The sequence below is a fragment of the Poecilia formosa genome, unplaced genomic scaffold (assembly GCF_000485575.1).
Source record: "Poecilia formosa unplaced genomic scaffold, Poecilia_formosa-5.1.2 Scaffold145, whole genome shotgun sequence".
NCBI classification, from domain to species: domain Eukaryota; kingdom Metazoa; phylum Chordata; class Actinopteri; order Cyprinodontiformes; family Poeciliidae; genus Poecilia; species Poecilia formosa.
In genome coordinates this window covers 1,579,870-1,589,227 of record NW_006800084.1, presented here as the reverse complement: position 1 = coordinate 1,589,227, position 9,358 = coordinate 1,579,870, and the positions used below count along the sequence as shown (strand labels likewise).

At 40.5% G+C, this 9,358-nt stretch overlaps 1 protein-coding gene across 1 annotated transcript in view; it reads right to left on the bottom strand.

Annotated features, from left to right (window-relative positions):
- Nucleotides 1-304: 304 nt before the first annotated feature.
- The window catches only part of LOC103145692 (neuronal migration protein doublecortin), a 28,146-nt gene continuing 19,092 nt past the window's right edge, over nucleotides 305-9,358 (bottom strand). The window contains exons 4-7 of the mRNA XM_007563252.2: nucleotides 9,065-9,167; nucleotides 5,921-6,010; nucleotides 3,762-3,859; nucleotides 305-3,522 (exon numbers count right to left, since the gene is read on the bottom strand). Coding sequence (XP_007563314.1) covers nucleotides 3,466-3,522; nucleotides 3,762-3,859; nucleotides 5,921-6,010; nucleotides 9,065-9,167 — 348 coding nt within the window. The 3' untranslated portion in view covers nucleotides 305-3,465. The remainder of the gene's footprint in view (nucleotides 3,523-3,761; nucleotides 3,860-5,920; nucleotides 6,011-9,064; nucleotides 9,168-9,358) is intronic.

The window sequence follows — 9,358 nt, the reverse complement described above, 5'->3', positions numbered from 1 at the left end:
TAGCATACTTTTTGTTTTAAATAAGTTTGCATTTTTGATTTCAATATTTATCACATATAACCACTAAACAATTACTTAAGAAAAAAAACATTTAAATATTGTTTTCCTTTTAGATGCAGTACTTAACATTTGAGCCCCATTTCTTACCAGTGTTTACTTTAAAATCAAATATTCAGACTCAACATTTACACAATTAGACACCAAGACCGAGCGTAATCATCCCACTTCAGATTCACCTCAAGCATTTTAATTAAAAAAATGGAATTAAAAGATGTTTATTGGGTAAACGACAGAAAACACGACGTGAAATACCAATGTTTTATTTGCAAAAGGATACCAGTTAATACATTGAATGAAGCACTGAAACAAGCCACGGTAACATTGCAAAATACCACTAAAAACAACAGTGTAAATTTTAGAGAGAGAAAGAAAGTAATTTGATCCGAAAGGCATACATTATGAAAGAAGAGGAAAGAAGTGTATTTACACCATGGCAAAGTGTCCTGTATCTCTACAAAACAAAGTGTGGTAGGAGGCCTCTTTGTTTAAGACATTTAAAAAATGTATTACAAATAGCTTCTAAAGAACAAGCCTTTTTACGTTCCATTTATTGTTTTTATCAAAAGACATTTATCTAGAAAAAAAAAGAAAAAGGCACCACTGATGGTGATAAATCACACCAGTCATCTTCAATGGTGTCAGCCGCTTCATTCGAGACAAACATTTTCTGCTTAAATATGTTGAGATGTAAAAAGTTGTAAGGAAACTAGAATATTAGCGGGTGAGGTTTAACAGAAGCAACAGGAAATTATTTTTATTTATTTTTATTTTTTTTTCCTTTTATTGGTATAAAATAGGAGTCAAAGGGACGCATCCCCTGCTGCTGACTTTAGCTGTTGTGCTGGCGTAACAGCGCTCCCTGCTGGAGAAAGGTGGAGTTCACAGCACCAGATTGTGATGGCTTGTGTTCAGCGTTGAGGCTGACGAGAAAAAACATTGACCAAAGATCATCAAGCAGGCGGACGCAGCGTCACATCTAAAGACAGGACTTCCAGACAGACGATTCATCACAATGGAAAAAAATAAATAAAAATTAAAAAAAAAGCTCACTTTAGGCTCCTTTCTAATCACACTTCTTATTTTAATAAAAAGGCAAGTTCTACCAAAGACAATAACGTCAGCAACTGTTGAATCCAAATGCATAGTACTTAATCGAAAATATGCTACATGTGCAGCATTTTATGACTATTGAGAATCGGTGGTTAAGCGTTTTGAGAGGCCGGCCGGTAAAAATCTGTCGTCGTAAATGAATTAGTGGCTCCCTGCTTTTGTGCTTCAGTCATTCGATTCAGAGACGTCTCAGGCTTGATTCCCTGCCAAGTAAAACTCACATCTCCACCTTAGAGTGGGCGCGGCGTAAGAAGTCGCAACGACAGAAATAGGAATATGGAGATACAAAATTGCACACAGAAGCGTGGGAAAACTTGTTCAGAGCAAGTTTAAACTAAGGAAATGAGGAATCCTACACAGGTACCTTTAATACAAATTAATAAGCTTTATAAAACTTTTAAGCCCACACATGAAATTTAGACAAACATATTTTCACCACCCTCCCACGATCCCTGAACTATGCCGAGCCATGCAAAAAGAGGAAAAATCCCACTACTGCTTTAGCGCCGTAATGCAACGACCTGCCTTAGATGAAGATGATTTATTATTTCAATGCGACATGCATCAGCTCCATGTGTGCTCGCTCCAGAGTATTTCACTACCATCAAAACTTTACATTTCCTCCTGTTTTGTTTGTTCTTGGTCAAAACAACACTTTGGCTTTGAGATTTATTCCCCCCGCCCCCACCGGGTTTGGTGCCAGTCGAAAGCGGTTCTGATGCTCAAACTTTCCTGCATTCTGACACGCAGCAACCACAAAACTGAAACTTTCTTTCTGTTGGGCCAAGACAAAGTCGCGCCGCATATTTGTGAAGCGAAAGGAAACTATAAACCGCAAGTTTCAAGTTGATATTTAACATTTTTACAAACTAAAATCTTAAATGTGCGGCGTGAACGTGTACAGTGATGCTACTAAAACAGTGCAACCAGGTGCTTTGAAGTGTGATCCAATTAGTAAACTAGAGTCTAACCATGAGTAATTTAATCTGTTTTAACCCAGCCGGTCTGTGAAGGCACCACCACCATCAAACATGGTAGCGGCAGCATCAGGGTGTGGGGATGGATGGACTTAATGGAGGGCAGAAAACCTGTCATTGGTTCCAAAAGACGTATTATTCAAGTTTGTGGCTGCAACATGACAAAAAGTGGAAAAAGTCTAAGTTTTGATATTTCTACCGGACACCATTTATTGTTAATAATCACCAGAAGTTGCGGTCAAACCAAAAAGGAGGCGATAAAGTGGCTTAAACGGGAATTAATCAGCTCAGGATATAAAAGCTGCATTCTGGGCCTACTTGATTTTGCTTTGGTTGTTTTTATGTACCATTAGGTCCTTCAAAAAAAACAAAGAAATCAGCTTTTTAAAAACGTTTCATACAATATCATGCACTGCATCTTGTGAAAAACACGGAGGGTACGAACCACTTATAGCCTACCATCTAAAGGTCAAAGCAGATGAAGCATGAACATTTTGAGATGTAGGAGACGACGCCTTTACATCTTCCCGTTCGGTCCGACTGGGCAAAATTCATGCCAATAAATTTCTATTGCACACTGTATGAAGCCTCAGTGCTTACCGCTTTCTGAAATTATACTTTATTTACTTTAAAACATTTCTGACGGATAATCCCTCTAATCCCAACAACCCAAACCATCACCACTTGATTTCTTTCGTCTACTTTGACCCCGTGACCCTGTTACATGTCGAGTGAAGGTTGAACATCGTAGTGACAAAATGGAAGCACAGCAACAGACACTGAGCAGAGAGGTTATGGTGGACGGATGGCTGTACACAGTATTTACAGCAGGTTTAGAAAGACCCTCATTAACAGACCCTCCTCCTCAGACAAGGAACCAGTAACATTCACACCTTCAACAGTTGGACGGAGGGACAGGAGGACAGTCACAAAAATGTAAAGTGGATAAAAAAAAAGTCGTTCAACGTGTGGCTGAAAATTCCCCCATTTGCTGCTTGAGTGGAAATTTAAAAATGTGTACCCCTGGTGGACATCTCTAAAATAACTTATTCTGATGAAAATCCAAAACGGCAAACAAGTGGTCATCGTGTCTGAACATTAGTGAACCGACGAGACTGAGTTCAACAACCGGTTGTTATTCTCAAGCAGCAAATGGTGTCAAAGGCCCAGAAAAGAGAGAGAGAGGGAGGGAGAGAGAGAGAAAGAGACAAAGAGCGGTTCTCTTCGACTGGTGGCACTGTGAGTGAAGGTGGAAAGCAGCAGACGTGTAAAACTTCTGTGTTTCAGGCCAAAACGAAGGCTGGCTGCAGGAAGGAAGTTACATCGATTCGCCCAGAGAGTCCTCATCTTCCAGAGATAAGGGCAGGTAGAGATCCTGGAAGCAGAGCGCAGCATGGTTACCTGTGAGCTCGGCGTCGAGACGTCGGCAAATAAAAAGATGGAGCTTCTTCAAAAAAAGAAATAAAGTCTCACATTTTGTCAGAAATCACAAACTTAAATGTCATTTCATCATTAAAAATGTGCGATTCCCCTTCCTCTTCACATAAATGCACTACAGCACTCTGTGTTGGTCTTTCATATAAAGTCTGATTAAAACTGGAAAGGTTTCGTTACCTTCTGCTTGTTGTTCAGGCCCGGACTGGTGGGGGTGGAGGTGGGGGAATGCTTGGATATCGGGGTGGAGATTTGGCTGCTGGAGCCGGTCCCATTGGCTGAGGGATCCGACGGAGCAGACAGAAAGAAAAGGCGGGGGGGGGGGGAAAAAAAAGAGAGTACTGTGGATTAGATAGCGTGCAAGACCAATCCAAACCGCTTTTTTTCATTGCTCTCCATAAAAGTCAGCGCTGAACGATAGGCTCCCCTGGCTCTCGTCTAAAGGCCCGCCGGGAGCCTGACGAGTCCGCCGCTTTAGTTTGGCGACATTTTACTCTCGCAGTCTGTGTCCTGAATCGTTGCTAGGAACCTCTGTTTGGATCTGAGAGTGGTGTGAGGTGATGTAGCTGTGTGTTGTAAGTGCCTTAAAAGAGTTTTGTCTGTAAGAGATGAAAAGGCCGAAGCAGATGGCCAGCTTGAGTCTGAGCCACGGAGTTGAAAACAAACAGTGGATAAAGCTCCTTTTTCCCCCCCCGTTGGCTTCATTTAAACGCTCGGCTACACGGAGAGTGGGCAAGTAAAAAGTTAAACTCGCTCCAAAAGCCCTTCTACCTCGGAAAACCTAAAAATTGGTTTGCGAGAGATGGGCAGCTCTCCCACAGAGACGGGACAAAAAGCCAAGAGAGTGACCAGACAGTCGCCTGCAGAGGAGACACAGTAATGTTTTCTCCACAAAGGCAAATAAAGTTTGACTTTACATTTTAATATTTGTAAGGCTCACAGAATTTTGAAACGGAGAGGTTTCACAGCCATACACTTCTAAATGTGCATAGAGAAATTCTATGACAAATCACTAATGTTAGACTTAAAACGTTTTACAAAACCAGCCTGATGTGCGTTTGGGATCATTTTTTTGTCGTTTCCGAACTAAATTTTTACCCTGAGATAGCAAGAAACGGTTCAAGAACAACCGAGGATTCAGTGAGGCTAAAGCTTCACAATCAGCTTTCCAAGCCGTCCAGATCTACCCAAATTATCCATGTGTGAAGGTTTTACAGTCATTAAAAACAGAGAATGACGAGGAGAATCTCTATATAGTTGTCAATATACTCCATAAAATGGTTGGGATGATAAAGGATGACAACCTTCAAATCCATAACTTTGAACCAGATGTTGGCTCTAGGACAGGGATTGGTCTTCCAACAGGACTGTGAAGTTAAACATGAAACTGGTTTAAGAATGGGTAAAGGAGACAAGCCATGTCTGAGTCAAAAAAAAAGAAAAAAAAAAAAGGGCTCCTCCAGTTTTCAAGATAATTTCTGAACATTTAGCAAAAATTTTCTTAGTCATTCCAAAAAAATAAATAAATAAATAAAAAATCTGTTCCAAATTGTTAGTCTATATAAAAAAAGTCTATATAAATCGGGCAAATTTTGAATCATAAATATAACGCGTACGTTCAGTTCTGACCACTGCTGTACTTTTTATTTATTTATCCCAACAGAAAGATGTTGATGTCTTCAGACAGATGCACAATCCTGTTTTATCAAGGCCCTTTTTCACAATAAATGCTAATAAACAATTAATAAGCCAGTCGCCCGGGGTTTCAGTGGACACTATTAAATATTAACCCGTCTGTCCAACAAACAGCTGACAGCTGTTCATGTTGTCTTTGTTTACTTTTCTTGATTTATTCATGCTTTTTCCCTCTCTTATTCAATAGGAGCATGTTAAACACAATTATACTAAATCCTAGATTATTACTTATAAGCAAAGGCTGGATTTAAACTGGACGTTTTTTTTTAAATCCAGTCCTGCGATCCAAGATAAAGGAGCAGATTTTTTGATCCTGTAGTTTAATCCATCAGTCGAGCCCGATTCCCTTCCTGCAGATAAAGGAAGACTTATCTTCAAGCACAACAAATGCATTAAAACCCAATCATCTCGGATATTTGCTCATTGGATGCAAGCCACCTTTCCCGCATACATTATTGATCTGACATGCTCACCACGCCTCTTGGAATAAGGTCAGAGGTCAGTTAAATCCCTCTGCTGTCACATGTTGTTATGTTAGTTCATTTACAACACCGCAGGCTGCCTCATTGTTTTCCTGCCGATCTTCGACTGCGCTCATTGCGGGGCGCGGTCAGGAAAGGCGGCGTCGGGTGGCGGTTACTCACTGGAGTCAGCAGGAGATTTGCAGCGCTTGATCGGACCGGGACTCTTTACGGAACCGCGCTGGGCCTTGGCCCCCTTCATCAGCCGGCATTCTACGGGACAGATGAAAAGGAAAATCAAAACTAATAAAAACTGAATGACTGAGGTTGAAGATTGGTCAGGGTGTCGGATCGTAGCGTCGTCCCTCAGATATGTAAAAAACAGAATACATTCCAGGATTTTTTTTTTTGTAAATTTTGGTATTCTGGGTCAGTGTAATAATCAGAGCAGACAGGCTGCAGACATTCCTGCTCCTCCCTCAGAGCATCTTCCATTCTGTTTATACCGTCAGTCTCTCTCCTCTCCTCCTTCCCTCCCCCTCCTCTGCGCTCCTTCCCTCTTCTGATGCTAATTATACGTTCTGTCCTCCCTCCATCTCCTGGGATCGCACCATATCCGTCTTCTTTCTCTTCACCTTCACACGCTGCTGGATACAGACGTAAAAACTGGTGCGCTATTGTTTGGCAAGTGTGTCACCAGCGCTCCTTTGACAGTACTTCAGACTGGCAGTCTGTCTCCCAAAATAGCCCAGAGTCGGATCACATTCCTGGTTCTGCAAATGCTGCAGCTGCATAAACGGCTCCACCAGAAATTATTCGCACTGCCTCACTTTTTTGTTACAAAATTACTCAAATAGATTTTAAATCTTGTCATAGAAAAACATCCCCACATCATGGCACTGCCACCACTATGCTTCACAGTAATGATGGCGTTTGGAGTTAAGGTCACAAAGTTTGTATTTTGGTTTCATTGTTCACTCCATTATGAAAGGTTTGTTTGAAAACTATTTTGAATTTAAATTTCTTATATTGCATCAAAATATATTTGAGTTGATTAAGTTTGAACCTTGACCTCTCGGATCACTGGACCAGAACTGAACAAGTGGAGGTAAAATTCAGCTTCTGCTCATCGACTCAAAAAACTACATGGGAATCTAAAATATGCTAAAACTGATGGTTCTAAACATGCTTGTTAAAAGCAGCTTTTAATCAAAGACTGAGGTACCGATGAGCTGGTCACTGATCACGAAGATTAGATTTGAAGAAAATTAAATTTGAAATTACGTTTGCATTTAATGTTTAATGTTTCTTTTAAACAATGTGTTTGAATAGTGAAGAAAACTGCTTGATCTTCTTCAGAGCTGAGAACTTTTGGTTTCTGCGCCAATACAGAGTGGAGTGCTTCGTTTCATTCTAAATTACACGCAATCAACTGAACGTTTCATTGATGGGATTCACCCGAGTTCAACTGTGAACAACAAATGGACACACATCTGCCTGTTGCACTTTTGATTTACAATCAGAAATGTAAATGTAAACCAAATGAAGATGGAAACACGTTTTCACTTATGAGCTAATCTGCATGGATTTTCTTTTTGTAAGAATCAACTTTTAATTAGTTTGTGAGGTACAAAAGTGAACGGGGTGCAAATACGTTCTGCTCTACCCCACTAAATGTGAGGTGTGGGTTTATTTTTGACATTAAAAAGTCAGAAAACAAAAAAAAAAAAAAAACAAATCATTCCAGGTTTTTCTCAGACAAGAACCTAGACTCCTTTAATGCAGAGAATGTAAGCATTTTCATTTGTCTTCGTGTGGAAGATTTATGATGTCTGCAGACTTAATGTCCACGTGATACACAGCAGACAACCCCCCCCCCATCCCGCCTGGCTCCTCTGAGGCCGACTCGGTGATGTCGGCATGCTGCAGACCCTCATTCATTTTCTGCAGCATTGGCCTAAGGTTAGAGACTAAATGAAACAATCTAGCTCGGGTCCACGGGGGAGTTTGTAGAACATTAAGGACACAGATCATTACTGGAATCTCCATGGCAAAGCGAAGGGATGGAGGAAAACATAACAAGAAGTCAGCTCTGCAGCACCACTGTGTTCGGAGGAAGAGACCGCATGTTTCCAGGAGGGGAGTTTATGTAGAACAGGGACTTTAAAAATAGGTCTTTCAGGTCTGCAGGGAGGCGAGACACTCAGCAAGACGACTGGCTTTACCTTTTCCTCTCCTCGACTTCACAGCGGTATCAGCACCGACAGATCAGCTGGCCTAAACCCGTCACTGGACAGATTAATTGCTCTCTGACTTCTGCCCGCTTCCCTCCAAGCTGCTCGCTGCTGATAAAGCTCTGCTTCAGCTCCATCTTTCTCTGCCTCTTCGTCAGTATCCCTCATTTTTCGCTCACCTAGCTTTGAATATCAGCGACCACGCTGACCAAGGCATTAGCTTATAAACCTCACTGAGCTGACCAATATACTTCTGAGCGCGTTTGATATCTTCCCCAACTCGATTTACTGCATCGATTGTTGTTTACTTCATGCCAACGCCGAATTTATTTCTGTTGGGAGAGAAAAAGATTGATGCAACCGTCTGAACCTGGTCTATACCGCCAAAAGTATTCAATCAATCACCGAAATGATTGAATTCAAATTTTCAGATAATACATCCAAGCTGTAGACGGGCAGAAAATGGTTTGCTAACAGCAGTTTATCAAATTCAGGACTGGTGATGTGACACGATTAGGCCAGTTGCAATAAGCGATCAATTAATTGCATTAAAAATTAAGAAATTCAATCATTTCCATTTGCATGATTTATTGTTTTCCCTTTAGCTACCAAAAAACTGGACGACAAAAGTCTTCAGTCTTGTGCGTCAATTTTGTTCACAGAGACTTCATAATTCATTTTGTAATTTCTGCTGTTTTGTTTTAAGTATCTGGGATATTTAAAATATCTTTCAGTTCCAGGGTTAAATGTTCATTTGAATTTAAAGTTTATTGATGTTTGAGAACGTGTTCTTGATTTATTATGCAATTGATATTCCTTAAAAAGTCTTAAAACGATAATATAGATTATTGCAGCACCCTATGGGACTTGTTATCAAGAATAATAAAAGATTTCCGTTAGCATACTCAAACCTTGTGGGAAACATTCCTAGAAGAGTTGGAGATTTTTTTCAGCTTCAAAGAGTGAGTTAATATTAAACTTTATGGATTATGTCTGTCATGGCACACATAATCCATATGTTATGGTGTGTTAAGTGAATAACTTTGGTAATAAAGTGCATTATAAACGACATCCCTGTTGGACTAAGGCTCACCGTTCTCATCCAGCGAGAAGTCGTCCTGTGCGTAGCGAAATTTCTCTGGTCCACATGCAATGAAGACATCATCATCACCAAAGAAGTCTTGAAGGCAGGTAACCTTTGAAGGGAGGAAACGGTAGTTGAGAAACAAGAAATGAGGAAAATAAATGCAAATTAGGTTTGTTTCCATCTACTGGTTTCTAACCAGTAGATGGAAACAATTATCCCGCTACAGAGCGGGATAATTTCAGACGTTAATGCTACAAATGGCTTTGATAAACAAGATGCAAAGGTTGCAACTAGTACAGA